At 45.7% G+C, this 20,122-nt stretch overlaps 1 protein-coding gene across 1 annotated transcript in view; it reads right to left on the bottom strand.

The window, feature by feature from the left end:
* LOC145337798 (dynein axonemal heavy chain 6-like) overlaps positions 1-20,122 on the bottom strand; it is a 785,492-nt gene that overhangs the window by 278,100 nt on the left and 487,270 nt on the right. The window contains exons 45-47 of the mRNA XM_080182651.1: positions 16,405-16,533; positions 6,119-6,259; positions 55-222 (exon numbers count right to left, since the gene is read on the bottom strand). Of these exons, the coding sequence (XP_080038777.1) occupies positions 55-222; positions 6,119-6,259; positions 16,405-16,533 (438 nt within the window). The remainder of the gene's footprint in view (positions 1-54; positions 223-6,118; positions 6,260-16,404; positions 16,534-20,122) is intronic.

Below are 20,122 nucleotides of genomic sequence, written 5' to 3'. Positions count from 1 at the left end.
GTACTGAGCAGTGTTGACATTACGTAACTATTGATGATGATCTGGATTACTTACTTTAGCAAGGTCCCGCATGTTGAAAGTGTAGTGTGGTTTGACTGGACTGGGCAGCATTTGATGGCACATCTTGTAATAAATGGTAATTGCTGCCATCACTAACAGGTCTTGGCAGTTCCGTACAATTGGCATGAAGTTTCTGCTCTGCAGGTGACAGCCAATTTGTACCTGATGAAACCAGAATGGCAAATGAGTGCTGACAAACATGTGTCACCAGCTGAACAAATTCAAGCCTGTGATCACACCACTGCAATATTGCTTGCTCTGCCTGACATAGGTGTACACACTGTACCTGTCCTGAGGGACTTTGCCGGGAACAGTCATGTGAGTTCTTGACTTTGAAGAAAAGTGAAATTTGATTTTGAAATGTTGGGGATAATCTCGAGCCATCCCAGGGAACAGAAGCCGGGCCTCAGGTTCTGCGAAGCCCCATAAGTCACAAATCCACACCAGTGAAATCACAACTTGGAATTCTTGCTGCCCCTCGTCAGTTTCATAACGAGATTCACACCCATAACAGGCATGAGCTTGACTGACATTCATTTCAATATATTTACATTTCATTAATCACTCCCACCACATATTAACCCCCCGCAGTATATTCCCCCCCCACTGGATTGATAACAGTGACCACTGCACAACCCTTGTGGAGACACTGAGGATAACCTCCATCATGTTGTGTGGCACTATCACAGTGCCTAATGGGACAGACTTCAAACAGACCTAACAACCCTAGACTGGGCATCCATGAGATGCTGTGGGCCATCAACAGCAGCAGCAGCAGATCCTGAGTAGAGGGGGTGAAAGTGAGGGGAGCATAGATGGGGAATGCAAGGCACGGCACCGTGGGGGTGGGGCGGAGCAGGGTTTGAAATGCGTATACTTTAATGCGAGGAGTATTCGCAATAAAGTGGATGAACTTGCAGCGTGGATCAGTACCTGGAACTTTGATGTTGTGGCCATTTCAGAGACATGGATAGAGCAGGGTCAGGAATGGTTGTTGCAGGTCCCGGGGTTCAAATGCTTCAGTCGGAGTAGAGAAGGAGGTAGAAGGGGGGGAGGGGTAGCATTATTGGTCAGGGACTGTATCACAGTGTCAGAGAGGAAGTTTGATGAGGACTTGTCTGTTGAGGTAGTATGGGCGGAGATTAGAAATAGGAGAGGAGGTCACCCTGTTGGGAGTCTTTTATAGACCTCCTAAAAGTTCTAGAGAGGTTGAGGAAAGGATTGCGGAGACGATCCTGGTTAGGAGTGAAAGTAATAGGGTAATTGTTATGGGGGACTTCAACTTTACTAATATTGATTGGAATTGTTATAGCTCTAGCTCGTTAGAGGGGTCAGTTTTTGTACAAAGCGTGCAGGAGGGTTTTTTGAGTCAGTATGTAGATAAGCCAACTAGAGGTGAGGCTATATTGGATTTGGTGCTGGGAAATGAGCCAGACCAGGTGCTAGACTTGGAAGTTGGTGTGCATTTTGGTGATAGTGACCACAATTCGGTTACGTTCACCTTAGTGATGGAAAGGGATAGGCATGAACCTCGGGCCACTTGTTTTAGCTGGGGGAAGGGTAATTATGAGGCCATTAGGAGAGAATTAGGAAGCATAGGTTGGACTAGGAGACTACAGGGACTGGGAACGTCCGAAATGTGGAGTTTTTTCAAGGAGCAGCTACTGCGAGTCCGTGATAGGTATGTCCCTGTCAGGCAAGGAGGATTTGGTAGGGCTAGGGAACCGTGGTGCACTAAAGTTGTTTCGTTGGTTAAAAAGAAAAAGGAGGCTTATGTTCGGATGAGACTTGAGGGCTCGGGTAGTGCACTAGAAAACTTTAGATTGGCTAGGAGGGAGTTGAAGAGTGAGTTAAGAAGGGCTAAAAGAGGACATGAGAAGACTTTGGCTGATAGGATTAAGGAGAATCCTAAGGCGTTCTATAGGTATGTCAAGAACAGAAGGTTGGTTAGGGCAAGATTAGGGCCAGTTATAGACAGCAGAGGGAAGTTATGTGTGGAACTGGAAGAGATTGGAGAGGCATTGAACCAATATTTCTCTTTGGTGTTCACGCAGGGGGACAAGAATATAGCTGAGGAGGACACTGGGTTGCAGGGGAGTAGAATAGACAGTATTACAGTTGATAAGGAGGATGTGCTGGATATTCTTGAGGGATTGAAAATAGATAAGTCCCCTGGTCCGGATGGGATTTACCCTAGGATTCTCTGGGAGGCAAGAGAAGTGATTGCAGAGCCTCTGGCTCTGATCTTCAGGTCGTCGTTGGCCTCTGGTATAGTGCCGGAAGATTGGAGGATAGCGAATGTCCCATTGTTTAAGAAGGGGAACAGAAACTTCCCTGGGAATTATAGACCAGTGAGTCTCACTTCTGTTGTGGGCAAGGTTTTAGAAAAAATTATTAGGGATAGGATTTATAGTTATTTGGAGAGTAATGAATTGATTGGAGATAGTCAGCATGGTTTTGTAGCGGGTAGGTCGTGCCTTACTAACCTTATTGAGTTTTTTGAAAAAGTGACCAAAGAGGTGGATGGGGGTAAGGCAGTTGACGTGGTATATATGGATTTTAGTAAGGCGTTTGATAAGGTTCACCATGGTAGGCTTCTGCAGAAAATGCAGATGTATGGGATTGGGGGTGATCTAGGAAATTGGATCAGGAATTGGCTAGCAGATAGGAGACAGAGGGTGGTGGTTGATGGTAAATATTCGTCATGGAGTTCGGTTACGAGTAGTGTGCCTCAGGGATCTGTTTTGGGGCCACTGCTGTTTGTAATTTTTATTAATGATCTGGATGAGGGTATAGTTGGGTGGATTAGTAAATTTGCTGATGACACCAAAGTCGGAGGTGTGGTAGATTGTGAGGAAGGGTGTCATAGTTTGCAGGGAGACTTGGACAGGTTGCAGAGCTGGGCTGAGAGGTGGCGGATGGAGTTTAATGCGGAGAAGTGTGAGGTAATTCACTTTGGAAGGAATAACAGATGTATTGACTATAGGGCTAACGGGAGGACTTTGAATAGTGTGGATGAACAGAGGGATCTAGGTGTATGTGTACATAGATCCCTGAAAGTTGGGAATCAAGTAGACAGGGTTGTTAAGAAGGCATACGGTGTCTTGGCGTTTATTGGTAGGGGGATTGAATTTAGGAGTCGCAACGTCATGTTGCAACTGTACACAACTCTGGTGCGGCCGCACTTGGAGTACTGTGTGCAGTTCTGGTCCCCACATTACAGGAAGGATGTGGAGGCTTTGGAGAGGGTGCAGAGGAGGTTTACCAGAATGTTGCCTGGTATGGAGGGGAGGTCCTATGAGGAGAGACTGAGGGATTTGGGGTTGTTTTCGTTAGAAAGAAGGCGGCTAAGAGGGGATCTTATTGAAACATATAAGATGATTAGAGGTTTAGATAGGGTGGACAGTGATAGCGTTTTTCCTCGGACGGAGAAAGCTAGCACGAGGGGGCATGGCTTTAAATTAAGGGGGGGTAGTTATAGGACGGATGTCAGGGGTAGGTTCTTTACCCAGAGGGTGGTGAGGGATTGGAATGCCCTGCCTGCTGCGGTTGTAAATGCGCCTAGTTTGGGGGCGTTTAAGAGATCCGTGGATAGGTTTATGGATGAAAAGGGATTGGTTTAGGTTAGTGGGTCATTGTTTTTTAACTGGTTGGCGCAACATCGTGGGCCGAAGGGCCTGTTCTGCGCTGTAATGTTCTATGTTCTAACTGTACTCCAGCACAATCTACGACCTCATGGCCCAGCATAACCCCACTCAACCATTACCATCAAGCCACTGGATCAACTCTGGTCCAATGGAGGGTGCAGGAGGGCACGCCAGGAGCTGCACCGGGCAGGCCACCACTCCTACCCCCGCCCCGTAGATTCACCCTGCCATATATGACCCCCCTGTAGAATCCCCCCCAACAGATTCCCCTGCCCAATAGATTCTCCCCACTGTAGAATTCCCCAACCCCTCCGGTAGATTCACCCTCACTGTAAATTCCACCACCCTCCGCGCCCCCGCCAATCTGACATTACATTATCACAGTTTATAACAGGTTCACCCAGGTTTGAGACGTCGCAATGATCTTCCTGCAGCTGAAATGGTGAGTATAACCTCCGTGGGGTGGGGTGGGGTGGGGGGGGGGGGGGTTATGGCAGAGTAGTGTGCTGGCAATGCCCTGTGGTTTGTCCCTTTGCACAGGTTGGCACTGCCTTTTTGGTACCATTCTGGGCAGGGGGAGACTCCAGTGGGCATGTCATGGGGGATTAGTGGGTATAATATGTGGGGATATGGGGGTAGGGCCTGGGTGGGATTGTGTTCGGGTGCAGACTCGATGGGCCGAAGGGCCTCTTTCTGCACTGTAGGGTTCTATGATTCTATGGGAAGGAGCGAGATTTGGTTATTTGTGCTGCTGGTGGGGGGGCAGATGTGGGAGCTGGGGATGCCAGGAACAGATGTTTGGGTTTGGGGGGTTCGGGGGAGGCAGGGGGATGGTGCGGGTGGGAATTTGGGGGAGGGGATCTGATGTTTTGCGGGGCGGCAGGAGGTGGTGCTGGGGGAGGGGGTAAATTCCAGCAGTGATCTGAGTCTGAGAATGTGACTGTACATGTGGGGCTTTACTCTGTATCTAACCCCGTGCTGTACCTGTCCTGGGAGTGTTTGATGGGGGGACAGTGTAGAGGGAGCTTTACTCTGTATCTAACCCTGTGCTGTACCTGTCCTGGGAGTGTTTGATGGGGGGACAGTGTAGAGGGAGCTTTACTCTGTATCTAACCCCGTGCTGTACCTGTCCTGGGAGTGTTTGATGGGGACAGTGTAGAGGGAGCTTTACTCTGTATCTAACCCTGTGCTGTACCTGTCCTGGGAGTGTTTGATTGGGGGACAGTGTAGAGGGAGCTTTACTCTGTATCTAACCCTGTGCTGTACCTGTCCTGGGAGTGTTTGATGGGGGGACAGTGTAGAGGGAGCTTTACTCTGTATCTAACCCTGTGCTGTACCTGTCCTGGGAGTGTTTGATGGGGGACAGTGTAGAGGGAGCTTTACTCTGTATCTAACCCTGTGCTGTACCTGTCCTGGGAGTGTTTGATTGGGGGACAGTGTAGAGGGAGCTTTACTCTGTATCTAACCCTGTGCTGTACCTGTCCTGGGAGTGTTTGATGGGGGGACAGTGTAGAGGGAGCTTTACTCTGTATCTAACCCTGTGCTGTACCTGTCCTGGGAGTGTTTGATGGGGGACAGTGTAGAGGGAGCTTTACTCTGTATCTAACCCCGTGCTGTACCTGTCCTGGGAGTGTTTGATGGGGACAGTGTAGAGGGAGCTTTACTCTGTATCTAACCCCGTGCTGTACCTGTCCTGGGAGTGTTTGATGGGGACAGTGTAGAGGGAGCTTTACTCTGTATCTAACCCCGTGCTGTACCTGTCCTGGGAGTGTTTGATGGGGGGACAGTGTAGAGGGAGCTTTACTCTGTATCTAACCCCGTGCTGTACCTGTCCTGGGAGTGTTTGATGGGGGACAGTGTAGAGGGAGCTTTACTCTGTATCTAACCCCGTGCTGTACCTGTCCTGGGAGTGTTTGATGGGGGGATAGTGTAGAGGGAGCTTTACTCTGTATCTAACCCCGTGCTGTACCTGTCCTGGGAGTGTTTGATGGGGGGACAGTGTAGAGGGAGCTTTACTCTGTATCTAACCCCGTGCTGTACCTGTCCTGGGAGTGTTTGATGGGGGGTCAGTGTAGAGGGAGCTTTACTCTGTATCTAACCCCGTGCTGTACCTGTCCTGGGAGTGTTTGATGGGGGGACAGTGTAGAGGGAGCTTTACTCTGTATCTAACCCCGTGCTGTACCTGTCCTGGGAGTGTTTGATGGGGATAGTGTAGAGGGAGCTTTACTCTGTATCTAACCCCGTGCTGTACCTGTCCTGGGAGTGTTTGATGGGGGGTCAGTGTAGAGGGAGCTTTACTCTGTATCTAACCCCGTGCTGTACCTGTCCTGGGAGTGTTTGATGAGGGACAGTGTAGAGGGTGCTTTACTCTGTCTAACACTGGTTCAGTTGGTACTGAGCTGGCCTCTTACCTGGAAGATGTGCTGCAGTGACTGGATGGGAGGCTGAGGCAGTGTGAAGATGCTGAAGTGTTTGAGGAGTCTTTGGCTGAGTTCAGTGCGAGCACCAAGCGGCGGGGCACACGCTGCCACTAGTGTCACATCCTCCACACGCTGGTGGAAAGGACAGAAGAAACACTGAGATATTGTCACACAGGCACATAAATACATTGAAATTATACACCAGCCCATAAGGAACCCTACGGTGGAGACTTGAGCCCAAAGATCTGAGACCTCGTTGGCAGGCCCAACAGGGGATGCCAAGGTACCCAGTAAATGGTATTGTCACCTCCTTGTCAAGAATGAGAGGGGCAGCAAGGCCTGAGATTCAATGCCCATGATAGAACATTGAACAGACACAGAGGCTGAGGTCTGTGAGTGAAGATCTGAAAACCAATTTTTGATGTGGTATGGAGAATGTGTCTCGGTGTGTGATGTGGAGTATTTGTCTCTCAGTGTGTGATGTGGAGTATTTGTCACAGTGTGTGATGTGGAGTATTTGTCTCTCAGTGTGTGATGTGGAGTATTTGTCACAGTGTGTGATGTGGAGTATTTGTCTCAGTGTGTGATGTGGAGTATTTGTCTCTCAGTGTGTGATGTGGAGTATTTGTCTCAGTGTGTGATGTGGAGTATTTGTCTCTCAGTGTGTGATGTGGAGTATTTGTCTCAGTGTGTGATGTGGAGTATTCGTGTCAGTGTGTGATGTGGAGTATTTGTCTCAGTGTGTGATGTGGAGTATTTGTCTCAGTGTGTGATGTGGAGTATTTGTCTCTCAGTGTGTGATGTGGAGTATTTGTCTCAGTGTGTGATGTGGAGTATTCGTCTCAGTGTGTGATGTGGAGTATTTGTCTCAGTGTGTGATGTGGAGTATTTGTCTCAGTGTGTGATGTGGAGTATTTGTCTCTCAGTGTGTGATGTGGAGTATTTGCCTCAGTGTGTGATGTGGAGTATTTGTCTCTCAGTGTGTGATGTGGAGTATTTGTCTCAGTGTGTGATGTGGAGTATTTGTCTCTCAGTGTGTGATGTGGAGTATTTGTCTCAGTGTGTGATGTGGAGTATTTGTCTCAGTGTGTGATGTGGAGTATTTGTCTCTCAGTGTGTGATGTGGAGTATTTGCCTCAGTGTGTGATGTGGAGTATTTGTCACAGTGTGTGATGTGGAGTATTTGTCTCTCAGTGTGTGATGTGGAGTATTTGTCTCTCAGTGTGTGATGTGGAGTATTTGTCTCTCGGTGTGTGGTGTGGAGTATTTGTCTCTCAGTGTGTGATGTGGAGTATTTGTCTCTCAGTGTGTGATGTGGAGTATTTGTCTCAGTGTGTGATGTGGAGTATTTGTTTCAGTGTGTGGAGTATTTGTCTCTCAGTGTGTGATGTGGAGTATTTGTCTCTCAGTGTGTGATGTGGAGTATTTGTCTCAGTGTGTGGAGTATTTGTCTCTCAGTGTGTGATGTGGAGTATTTGTCTCTCAGTGTGTGATGTGGAGTATTTGTCACAGTGTGTGATGTGGAGTATTCGTCTCAGTGTGTGATGTGGAGTATTTGTCTCTCAGTGTGTGATGTGGAGTATTTGTCTCAGTGTGTGATGTGGAGTATTTGTCTCAGTGTGTGATGTGGAGTATTTGTCTCAGTGTGTGATGTGGAGTATTTGTCTCAGTGTGTGATGTGGAGTATTTGTCTCAGTGTGTGATGTGGAGCATTTGTCTCAGTGTGTGCTGTGGAGTATTTGTCTCAGTGTGTGATGTGGAGTATTTGTCTCTCAGTGTGTGATGTGGAGTATTTGTCTCAGTGTGTGATGTGGAGTATTTGTCTCTCAGTGTGTGATGTGGAGTATTTGTCTCTCAGTGTGTGATGTGGAGTATTTGTCTCAGTGTGTGATGTGGACTATTTGTCTCTCAGTGTGTGATGTGGAGTATTTGTCTCAGTGTGTGATGTGGAGTATTTGTCTCAGTGTGTGATGTGGAGTATTTGTCTCTCAGTGTGTGATGTGGAGTATTTGTCTCAGTGTGTGATGTGGAGTATTTGTCTCAGTGTGTGATGTGGAGTATTTGTCTCTCAGTGTGTGATGTGGAGTATTTGTCTCAGTGTGTGATGTGGACTATTTGTCTCTCAGTGTGTGATGTGGAGTATTTGTCTCAGTGTGTGATGTGGAGTATTTGTCTCAGTGTGTGATGTGGAGTATTTGTCTCTCAGTGTGTGATGTGGAGTATTTGTCTCAGTGTGTGATGTGGAGTATTTGTCTCAGTGTGTGATGTGGAGTATTTGTCTCAGTGTGTGATGCGGAGTATTCGTCTCAGTGTGTGATGTGGAGTATTTGTCTCAGTGTGTGATGTGGAGTATTTGTCTCTCAGTGTGTGATGTGGAGTATTTGTCTCAGTGTGTGATGTGGAGTATTTGTCTCAGTGTGTGGAGTATTTGTCTCTCAGTGTGTGATGTGGAGTATTTGTCTCAGTGTGTGGAGTATTTGTCTCTCAGTGTGTGATGTGGAGTATTTGTCTCTCAGTGTGTGATGTGGAGTATTTGTCTCTCAGTGTGTGATGTGGAGTATTTGTCTCAGTGTGTGGAGTATTTGTCTCTCAGTGTGTGATGTGGAGTATTTGTCTCAGTGTGTGATGTGGAGTATTTGTCTCTCAGTGTGTGGTGTGGAGTATTTGTCTCTCAGTGTGTGATGTGGAGTATTTGTCTCTCAGTGTGTGATGTGGAGTATTCGTCTCAGTGTGTGATGTGGAGTATTCGTCTCAGTGTGTGGAGTATTTGTCTCTCAGTGTGTGATGTGGAGTATTTGTCACAGTGTGTGGAGTATTTGTCTCTCAGTGTGTGATGTGGAGTATTTGTCACAGTGTGTGATGTGGAGTATTTGTCTCAGTGTGTGATGTGGAGTATTTGTCTCTCAGTGTGTGATGTGGAGTATTTGTCTCTCAGTGTGTGATGTGGAGTATTTGTCTCTCAGTGTGTGATGTGGAGTATTTGTCTCAGTGTGTGATGTGGAGTATTTGTCTCAGTGTGTGGAGTATTTGTCTCTCAGTGTGTGATGTGGAGTATTTGTCTCTCAGTGTGTGATGTGGAGTATTTGTCTCTCAGTGTGTGATGTGGAGTATTTGCCTCTCAGTGTGTGATGCGGAGTATTCGTCTCAGTGTGCGATGTGGAGTATTTGTCTCAGTGTGTGGAGTATTTGTCTCTCAGTGTGTGATGTGGAGTATTTGTCACAGTGTGTGATGTGGAGTATTTGTCTCTCAGTGTGTGATGTGGAGTATTTGTCTCTCAGTGTGTGATGTGGAGTATTTGTCTCTCAGTGTGTGGTGTGGAGTATTTGTCTCAGTGTGTGATGTGGAGTATTTGTCTCAGTGTGTGGAGTATTTGTCTCTCAGTGTGTGATGTGGAGTATTTGTCTCTCAGTGTGTGATGTGGAGTATTTGTCTCTCAGTGTGTGATGTGGAGTATTTGTCTCTCAGTGTGTGATGTGGAGTATTTGTCTCTCAGTGTGTGATGCGGAGTATTCGTCTCAGTGTGTGATGTGGAGTATTTGTCTCTCAGTGTGTGATGCGGAGTATTCGTCTCAGCGTGTGATGTGGAGTATTTGTCTCTCAGTGTGTGATGTGGAGTATTTACTCAGTGTGTGATGTGGAGTATTTGTCTCTCAGTGTGTGATGTGGAGCATTTGTCTCTCAGTGTGTGATGTGGAGTATTTGTGTCTCAGTGTGTGATGTGGAGTATTTGTCTCTCAGTGTGTGATGTGGAGTATTTGTCTCAGTGTGTGATGTGGAGTATTTGTCTCAGTGTGTGATGTGGAGTATTTGTCTCAGTGTGTGATGTGGAGTATTTGTCTCTCAGTGTGTGATGTGGAGTATTTGTCTCAGTGTGTGATGTGGAGTATTTGTCTCTCAGTGTGTGATGTGGAGTATTTGTCTCAGTGTGTGATGTGGAGTATTTGTCTCAGTGTGTGATGTGGAGTATTTGTCTCAGTGTGTGATGTGGAGTATTTGTCTCTCAGTGTGTGGTGTGGAGTATTTGTCTCAGTGTGTGATGTGGAGTATTTGACTCTCAGTGTGTGATGTGGAGTATTTGTCTCAGTGTGTGATGTGGAGTATTTGTCTCAGTGTGTGATGTGGAGTATTTGTCTCAGTGTGTGATGTGGAGTATTTGTCTCTCAGTGTGTGGTGTGGAGTATTTGTCTCAGTGTGTGATGTGGAGTATTTGTCTCAGTGTGTGATGTGGAGTATTTGTCTCAGTGTGTGATGTGGAGTATTTGTCTCAGTGTGTGATGTGGAGTATTTGTCTCTCAGTGTGTGATGTGGAGTATTTGTCTCAGTGTGTGATGTGGAGTATTTGTCTCAGTGTGTGATGTGGAGTATTTGTCTCAGTGTGTGATGTGGAGTATTTGTCTCTCAGTGTGTGATGTGGAGTATTTGTCTCTCAGTGTGTGATGTGGAGTATTTGTCTCTCAGTGTGTGATGTGGAGTATTTGTCTGTCAGTGTGTGATGTGGAGTATTTGTCTCTCAGTGTGTGATGTGGAGTATTTGTCTCAGTGTGTGATGTGGAGTATTTGTCTCAGTGTGTGGAGTATTTGTCTCTCAGTGTGTGATGTGGAGTATTTGTCTCTCAGTGTGTGATGTGGAGTATTTGTCTCTCAGTGTGTGATGTGGAGTATTTGTCTCTCAGTGTGTGATGTGGAGTATTCGTCTCAGTGTGTGATGTGGAGTATTTGTCTCAGTGTGTGATGTGGAGTATTTGTCTCTCAGTGTGTGATGTGGAGTATTTGTCTCTCACTGTGTGATGTGGAGTATTTGTCTCTCAGTGTGTGATGTGGAGTATTTGTCTCTCAGTGTGTGGAGTATTTGTCTCAGTGTGTGATGTGGAGTATTCATCTCAGTGTGTGATGTGGAGTATTTGTCTCTCAGTGTGTGATGTGGAGTATTTGTCTCAGTGTGTGATGTGGAGTATTCGTCTCAGTGTGTGATGTGGAGTATTTGTCTCTCAGTGTGTGATGTGGAGTATTTGTCTCTCAGTGTGAGATGTGGAGTATTTGTCTCAGTGTGTGATGTGGAGTATTTGTCTCAGTGTGTGATGTGGAGTATTTGTCTCTCAGTGTGTGATGTGGAGTATTTGTCTCTCAGTGTGTGATGTTGAGTATTTGTCTCAGTGTGTGATGTGGAGTATTTGTCTCAGTGTGTGATGTGGAGTATTTGTCTCAGTGTGTGATGTGGAGTATTTGTGTCTCAGTGTGTGATGTGGAGTATTTGTCTCAGTGTGTGATGTGGAGTATTTGTCTCTCAGTGTGTGATGTGGAGTATTTGTCTCAGTGTGTGATGTGGAGTATTTGTCACAGTGTGTGATGTGGAGTATTTGTCTCAGTGTGTGATGTGGAGTATTTGTCACAGTGTGTGATGTGGAGTATTTGTCTCTCAGTGTGTGATGTGCAGTATTTGTCTCTCAGTGTGTGATGTGGAGTATTTGTCTCAGTGTGTGATGTGGAGTATTTGTCACAGTGTGTGATGTGGAGTATTTGTCTCTCAGTGTGTGATGTGGAGTATTTGTCTCAGTGTGTGATGTGGAGTATTTGTCACAGTGTGTGATGTGGAGTATTTGTCTCTCAGTGTGTGATGTGGAGTATTTGTCTCAGTGTGTGATGTGGAGTATTTGTCACAGTGTGTGATGTGGAGTATTTGTCTCTCAGTGTGTGATGTTGAATATTTGTCTCAGTGTGTGATGTGGAGTATTTGTCACAGTGTGTGATGTGGAGTATTTGTCTCTCAGTGTGTGATGTTGAATATGTGTCTCAGTGTGTGGTGTGGAGTATTTGTCACAGTGTGTGATGTGGAGTATTTGTCTCAGTGTGTGATGTGGAGTATTTGTCACAGTGTGTGATGTGGAGTATTTGTCTCTCAGTGTGTGATGTTGAATATTTGTCTCAGTGTGTGGTGTGGAGTATTTGTCACAGTGTGTGATGTTGAATATTTGTCTCAGTGTGTGATGTGGAGTATTTGTCACAGTGTGTGATGTGGAGTATTTGTCTCAGTGTGTGATGTGGAGTATTTGTCACAGTGTGTGATGTGGAGTATTTGTCTCAGTGTGTGATGTGGAGTATTTGTCACAGTGTGTGATGTGGAGTATTTGTCTCAGTGTGTGATGTGGAGTATTTGTCACAGTGTGTGATGTGGAGTATTTGTCTCAGTGTGTGATGTGGAGTATTTGTTTCAGTGTGTGATGTGGAGTATTTGTCTCTCACCGTGTGATGTGGAGTATTTGTTTCAGTGTGTGATGTGGAGTATTTGTCTCTCAGTGTGTGGTGTGGAGTATTTGTCTCTCAGTGTGTGATGTGGAGTATTTGTCTCAGTGTGTGATGTGCAGTATTTGTCTCTCAGTGTGTGATGTGGAGTATTTGTTTCAGTGTGTGATGTGGAGTATTTGTCTCTCAGTGTGTGATGTGGAGTATTTGTCTCAGTGTGTGATGTGGAGTATTTGTCTCAGTGTGTGATGTGGAGTATTTGTCTCTCAGTGTGTGATGTGGAGTATTTGTCTCTCAGTGTGTGATGTGGAGTATTTGTCTCAGTGTGTGATGTGGAGTATTTGTTTCAGTGTGTGGTGTGGAGTATTTGTCTCTCAGTGTGTGATGTGGAGTATTTGTCACAGTGTGTGATGTGGAGTATTTGTCTCAGTGTGTGGTGTGGAGTATTTGTCTCAGTGTGTGATGTGGAGTCTTTGTCTCAGTGTGTGATGTGGAGTATTTGTCTCTCAGTGTGTGGTGTGGAGTATTTGTCTCAGTGTGTGATTTGGAGTATTTGTCTCAGTGTGTGATGTGGAGTATTTGTCTCAGTGTGTGGTGTGGAGTATTTGTCTCAGTGTGTGACGTGGAGTATTTGTCTCTCAGTGTGTGATGTGGAGTATTTGTCTCTCAGTGTGTGATGTGGAGTATTTGTCTCAGTGTGTGATGTGGAGTATTTGTCTCAGTGTGTGATGTGGAGTATTTGTCTCTCAGTGTGTGATGTGGAGTATTTGTCTCTCAGTGTGTGATGTGGAGTATTTGTCTCTCAGTGTGTGATGTGGAGTATTTGTCTCAGTGTGTGATGTGGAGTATTTGTCTCAGTGTGTGATGTGGAGTATTTGTCTCAGTGTGTGATGTGGAGTATTTGTCTCAGTGTGTGGTGTGGAGTATTTGTCTCAGTGTGTGATGTGGAGTATTTGTCTCAGTGTGTGATGTGGAGTATTTGTCGCAGTGTGTGATGTGGAGTATTTGTCTCAGTGTGTGATGTGGAGTATTTGTCTCAGTGTGTGATGTGGAGTATTTGTCTCAGTGTGTGGTGTGGAGTATTTGTCTCAGTGTGTGATGTGGAGTATTTGTCTCAGTGTGTGATGTGGAGTATTTGTCGCAGTGTGTGATGTGGAGTATTTGTCTCAGTGTGTGATGTGGAGTACTTGTCGCAGTGTGTGATGTGGAGTATTTGTTTCAGTGTGTGATGTGGAGTATTTGTCACAGTGTGTGATGTGGAGTATTTGTCACAGTGTGTGATGTGGAGTATTTGTTTCAGTGTGTGATGTGGAGTATTTGTGTCTCAGTGTGTGATGTGGAGTATTTGTGTCTCAGTGTGTGATGTGGAGTATTTGTCTCTCAGTGTGTGATGTGGAGTATTTGTCTCAGTGTGTGATGTGGAGTATTTGTCACAGTGTGTGATGTGGAGTATTTGTCACAGTGTGTGATGTGGAGTATTTGTCTCAGTGTGTGATGTGGAGTATTTGTCTCTCAGTGTGTGATGTGGAGTATTTGTCTCTCAGTGTGTGATGTGGAGTATTTGTCTCAGTGTGTGATGTGGAGTATTTGTTTCAGTGTGTGATGTGGAGTATTTGTCTCTCAGTGTGTGGTTTGGAGTATTTGTCTCAGTGTGTGATGTGGAGTATTTGTTTCAGTGTGTGGTGTGGAGTATTTGTCACAGTGTGTGATGTGGAGTATTTGTCTCTCAGTGTGTGATGTGGAGTATTTGTCTCACAGTGTGTGATGTGGAGTATTTGTCACAGTGTGTGATGTGGAGTATTTGTCTCAGTGTGTGATGTGGAGTATTTGTCTCAGTGTGTGATGTGGAGTATTTGTCTCTCAGTGTGTGATGTGGAGTATTTGTCACAGTGTGTGATGTGGAGTATTTGTCTCACAGTGTGTGATGTGGAGTATTTGTCTCTCAGTGTGTGATGTGGAGTATTTGTCTCAGTGTGTGATGTGGAGTATTTGTCTCAGTGTGTGATGTGGAGTATTTGTCTCTCAGTGTGTGATGTGGAGTATTTGTCTCTCAGTGTGTGATGTGGAGTATTTGTCTCAGTGTGTGATGTGGAGTATTTGTCTCTCAGTGTGTGATGTGGAGTATTTGTCTCTCAGTGTGTGGTGTGGAGTATTTGTCACAGTGTGTGATGTGGAGTATTTGTCTCTCAGTGTGTGATGTGGAGTATTTGTCTCACAGTGTGTGATGTGGAGTATTTGTCACAGTGTGTGATGTGGAGTATTTGTCTCAGTGTGTGGTGTGGAGTATTTGTCTCTCAGTGTGTGATGTGGAGTATTTGTCTCACAGTGTGTGATGTGGAGTATTTGTCACAGTGTGTGATGTGGAGTATTTGTCTCTCAGTGTGTGATGTGGAGTATTTGTCACAGTGTGTGATGTGGAGTATTTGTCTCTCAGTGTGTGATGTGGAGTATTTGTCTCACAGTGTGTGATGTGGAGTATTTGTCTCTCAGTGTGTGATGTGGAGTATTTGTCTCAGTGTGTGATGTGGAGTATTTGTCTCAGTGTGTGATGTGGAGTATTTGTCTCTCAGTGTGTGATGTGGAGTATTTGTCTCTCAGTGTGTGATGTGGAGTATTTGTCTCAGTGTGTGATGTGGAGTATTTGTCTCTCAGTGTGTGATGTGGAGTATTTGTCTCACAGTGTGTGATGTGGAGTATTTGTCACAGTGTGTGATGTGGAGTATTTGTCTCAGTGTGTGGTGTGGAGTATTTGTCACAGTGTGTGATGTGGAGTATTTGTCTCAGTGTGTGGTGTGGAGTATTTGTCACAGTGTGTGATGTGGAGTATTTGTCACAGTGTGTGATGTGGAGTATTTGTCACAGTGTGTGATGTGGAGTATTTGTCACAGTGTGTGATGTGGAGTATTTGTCTCAGTGTGTGGTGTGGAGTATTTGTCTCAGTGTGTGATGTGGAGTATATGTCTCAGTGTGTGATGTGGAACAATTGTTTTGCAGTTTGATGTAATTCTGGATTCTATGTTAAAATGTGCTGGAAGCTGATTCCGTATTCAGTTCCCAAAAGCAAATTTCGACTTGTGTTTGAGAATTTCCCCTTTGACTGGGGAATGAGTAGAGGAAGTTAGGCAAATTGCTGGTCAATAACTGGAACAGAATTCATAGGTTTAATGATCTTCTTCATTCTTGTCCCATTCCATTCACATCAAAGAACAAAGAACAATCCCTTTGGCACCCCAAGCCTGCACCAACCATGCTGCCCGATTGACCTAAAACCCCTACCCTTCCAGGGACCATATCCCTCTATTGCCATCCTACTGACTTGTTTGTCAAGCTGCCCTTAAAAGTCATTCCACATCCGCTTCTACTACCTCTCCCTGCAGTGAATTCCAGGCACCCACTACCCTCTGTGTAAAAACTTGCCTCGTACATCTCCTTTAATCCTTGCCCCTCACATCTTAAACCCGTGCCCCCTAGTAATTGACTCTTCCACCCTGGGAAAAAGCTTCTGACTATCCACCCTGTCCATGCCTCTCATAATCTTGTAGACTTCTACCAGCTTGCCCCTCAACTTCCGTTGTTCCAGTGAGAAGAAACCAAGTTTCTCTAACCTCTCCTCATAGCTAATGCCCTTCATGCCAGGCAACATCCTGGTAAATCTTTTCTGTACCCTCTCCAAAGCCTCCACATCCTTCTGGTAGTGTGGCGTCCTGAATTGAACACTATATCCCAAGTGCGGCCTAACTAATGTTCCATAAAGCTGTAACATGACTTGCCAATTTTTAAACTCAATGCCCTGGCCAATGAAGGCATGCTTGCCTTATGTCTTCTTGACTACCTTCTCTACCTGCGTTGCCGCTTTCAATGACCTGTGTACCTGTACACCCGGATCCCTCTACCTATCAAGATCTGAAGGTTTCTGCCATTTACTGTATATTTCCTATCTTTATTAGACCTTCCAAAATGCATTCCTTGGACTTTTATCCTCACGGGGGAAGAACTTTACCCAATGAGTAATCAGGAAACAAGGCATGGGACATACCAACCACTTGAAGTTCTGAATATCGAAGAATCCTCCGAGGTCGAGGAACTGTCGAATGAGTTCCAGTGGAGGCTGTGCACCGTACTGTTCAACTGCTGGCATGTTGAGGTCATCCAAAAATACAATCACCTTCCAAGAACAAACACTCATCATTAGACGGTGATAGATTGGGAAATGTTGATGTACAAAGTCACATAAGAACATAAGAAATAGGAGCAGGAGTAGGCCATCTAGCCCTTCGAGCCTGCCCCGCCATTCAATAAGATCATGGCTGATCTGTCGTGGCTCAGTTCCACATTCCCGCCCTCTCCCCATAACCCTTAATCCCCTCTCTTATCAAAAACCCATCAACCCGCGTCTTAAAAATATTTAGCGAGGCAGCCTCCACCACTTCAACGTGCAGAGAATTCCAGAGACTCACCACCCTTTGAGTGAAGAAGTTCCTCCTCAACTCCGTTCCAAACCAACCCCCCTTTATTTTGAGGCTGTGCCCCCTAGTCCTACTGTCTTTTTTGAGCGGGAAGAGTCTCTCCACCTCTATCCTATCCATCCCATTCATCATCTTATACGTCTCAATGAGATCTCCCCTCATTCTTCTAAACTCTAACGAGTACAAGCCCAGTTTATTCAGCCTCTCCTCATAGTTCAACCCCCTCAACTCCGGCATCAGCCTAGTAAACCTCCTCTGCACTCCCTCCAAGGCCAAAATATCCTTGCATAAGTACGGCGCCCAAAACTGCACACAGTACTCCAGCTGCGGCCTCACCAATGCCCTATACAGCCGCAGCAAGACCTCCCTACTTTTATATTCAATCCCCCTCGCGATGAAGGCCAGCATCCCATTCGCCTTCCTGACCACCTGCTGCACCTGCAAGCTGGGTTTTTGCGACTCATGCACAAGGACCCCAAGGTCCCTCTGCACCGTCACCTGCTGAAGTTTTTCACCACGTAAGTAATAATCCTTCCTACCATTATTCCTACCAAAGTGGACCACCTCGCACTTGCCAACATTAAATTCCATTTGCCATTTCCTGGCCCATTCGCCCAGCCTATCTAGATCCTTCTGTAGACTCTCCACACCCTCCGCACAATTTGCCGTTCCACCAATCTTGGTGTCATCAGCAAATTTCGACACCCTACACTCAGTTCCCTCCTCCAGATCATCTATATAAATGGTAAATAGCTGAGGCCCCAGCACCGACCCCTGGGGCACTCCACTAGTCACCATCCACCAATCCGAATAGCATCCATTGACCCCCACTCTCTGCCTCCTATTTGACAACCAATCCTCTATCCACGCTAACACCCTACCCCCAACTCCATGCCCCCTGACCTTCTGCAATAACCTCTTGTGAGGTACCTTGTCAAACGCCTTCTGAAAATCAAGAAAGACCACATCCACCGGCTCTCCTCTATCCACCGCCCTAGACACATCCTCATAGAATTCCAGTAAATTTGTCAGACACGACTTCCCTTTAACGAAACCGTGCTGCATCTGCTCTATCAAGCAATTCCTCTCAAGATGCCTCGCTATTTCCTCCTTGATGACGGATTCTAACATTTTACCTACAACAGACGTTAAACTAACCGGCCTATAATTCCCCGCCTTTTGCCCGGCACCCTTCTTAAACAACGGCGTAACATTAGCCGCTTTCCAATCTTCTGGCACTTCCCCGGAATCCAGCGACGTCTGGAAAATAACCACCAAGGCATCCACTATCACCTCCGCCATTTCTTTCAGAACCCTCGGATGCATTCCATCCGGTCCTGGCGACTTGTCCACAATCAGCCCCTCCAGTCTGTCGAGCACCGCCTCTCTCGTAACAGTAATGTCATTAAGACCCTCCAGTCCTACCGCCTTTCCATCTCTAACACCCGGCAAATTATTCACGTCCTCCTCCGTGAAGACAGAAACAAAAAAGTTATTCAGGACCTCAGCCATATCCCCATCCCCTACCACTAAGTCCCCCTTCTCATCCTCTAAGGGACCAACATTCACCCTAGCCAGCCTCTTCCTTTTTATATATTTATAAAAACTCTTGCTATCCTTTTTTATATTAAGCACTAGCCCAGCTTCATAGTTTCTCCTACCCTCCTTTATCAACTTCTTTGTCAATCTTTGTGGATACGCCAGTCACTGAAAGCAGGCATGTAGGTACAGCCAGCAGTTAGGAAGACAAATGGTATATTATCCTTCATTGCAAAACAGAGCTTGAGTATTGGAGCAAGCATGTCTTACTGCAGCTGAACAGGACCTTAGTGAGCGCACATCTGTGAGTATTGTATGCAGCTTTGGTCTCCTTATGTAAGAAAGGACATACTTGCAATAGACGGAATGCAGCAAAATTTCATCAGGCTGATTCCTGGGATGGCAGGATTGTCATCTGAGGAGAGATCATGACAACTGAACCTGTATGCACTGGAATTCAGTAGAATGAGGGGTTATCTCATGGAAACGTATAAGGTTCTTACTGGGCACAGGAAGTGGTTGCAGAGACCCTAGAAATCATAGAAACCATACAGTGCAGAAGAAGGCCATTCAGCTCATTGAGTCTGCACCAACAACAATCCCACCTCGGCCCTATCCCCGAAACCCCACGTATTTACCCCGTTAATCCCTCTAACATATACACCCCGGGACATGAAAGGGGCAATTTAGCATGGCCAATCAACCTAATCTGCACATCTTTGGACCCATTGGTTGAAAATTTTCCGAATTCACTAAAATCCGGGAGGGAACCAGAAGATTGGAAAACAGCCCTTGTTCAGAAAGGGAGAAAGGCTGAAGACAGGGAGATATAGGCCAGTTTGTTTCACATCTATTATTGGCAAGACACTGCAGCTAATAATCAAAGAGGAAATAGCTAATCATTTGGGAAAGCCGAATATAATCAAACCTAGTCAACATGGTTTTATAAAAGTGAAATCATGTTTGACAAATTTGCTCAAATAGTTTGAGGATATAACAGGGAGAGTAGATAGAGGGAGACCTGTAGATGTAGTGTATTTAGATTTTCAAAAGGCATTTGTCAAGGTGCTGCCTAAGAGGCTGCTCCATAAAGTAAAAGTCCATGTAATTGGAAGTGTGTTAGCATGGACTGAAAACTGGCTGTCATATAGAAAACAGAGATTTGGAATAAATGGGTCCTTTTCAGAGTGGAAAGGTGTAACTAGTGGAGTACTGCAGGGGTCAGATCTTGGTTCACTATTTACATTAATGACCTGGAGCAGAAGGAGCAGAATGTAAGGTTTCTGAATTTGTTAACGATATGAAGATAGGTTGAAGGACAGGTTATGAGGAGGATATTGTAATTCTGCAATGGGATATAGATAGATTCGGTGACTGGGTGAAAACCAAACAAATGGAGTAAAATGGGGGGAGGTGTGAGGTCATGCACTTTGGTAGGAGAAATCTAAAGGCAGATTAAATGGAGAGGGACTGTAGGCGAGTGGATCTAGGTGTTCTAGTGCATGAATCACAAAAGGTTAGCAGGTAGGTCCAACAAGTAATTAAGAAGGCTAACAGCATTGTGGCCTTTTTTGCAAAGGGGTTGGGGTTTAAAATAGGGAGGTTGGTGAGGCATCACCTGGAATACTGCGTACAGTTTTGGTCCCCTTACCTATAAAGGAGATAGTAACACTGGAGGCAGTCCAAAGGAGATTCCTCACACTAACTCCTGGGATGAGAGGGTTACCCTATCAAGAGAGACTAAATAGT

This window comes from Carcharhinus amblyrhynchos, unplaced genomic scaffold (genome assembly GCF_965287045.1).
Source record: "Carcharhinus amblyrhynchos unplaced genomic scaffold, sCarAmb.v2.hapA scaffold_76, whole genome shotgun sequence".
Classification (NCBI taxonomy): Eukaryota; Metazoa; Chordata; class Chondrichthyes; order Carcharhiniformes; family Carcharhinidae; genus Carcharhinus; species Carcharhinus amblyrhynchos.
Note: the sequence above shows the minus strand (reverse complement) of the source record. Positions and strands in the feature narration are given on the sequence as shown.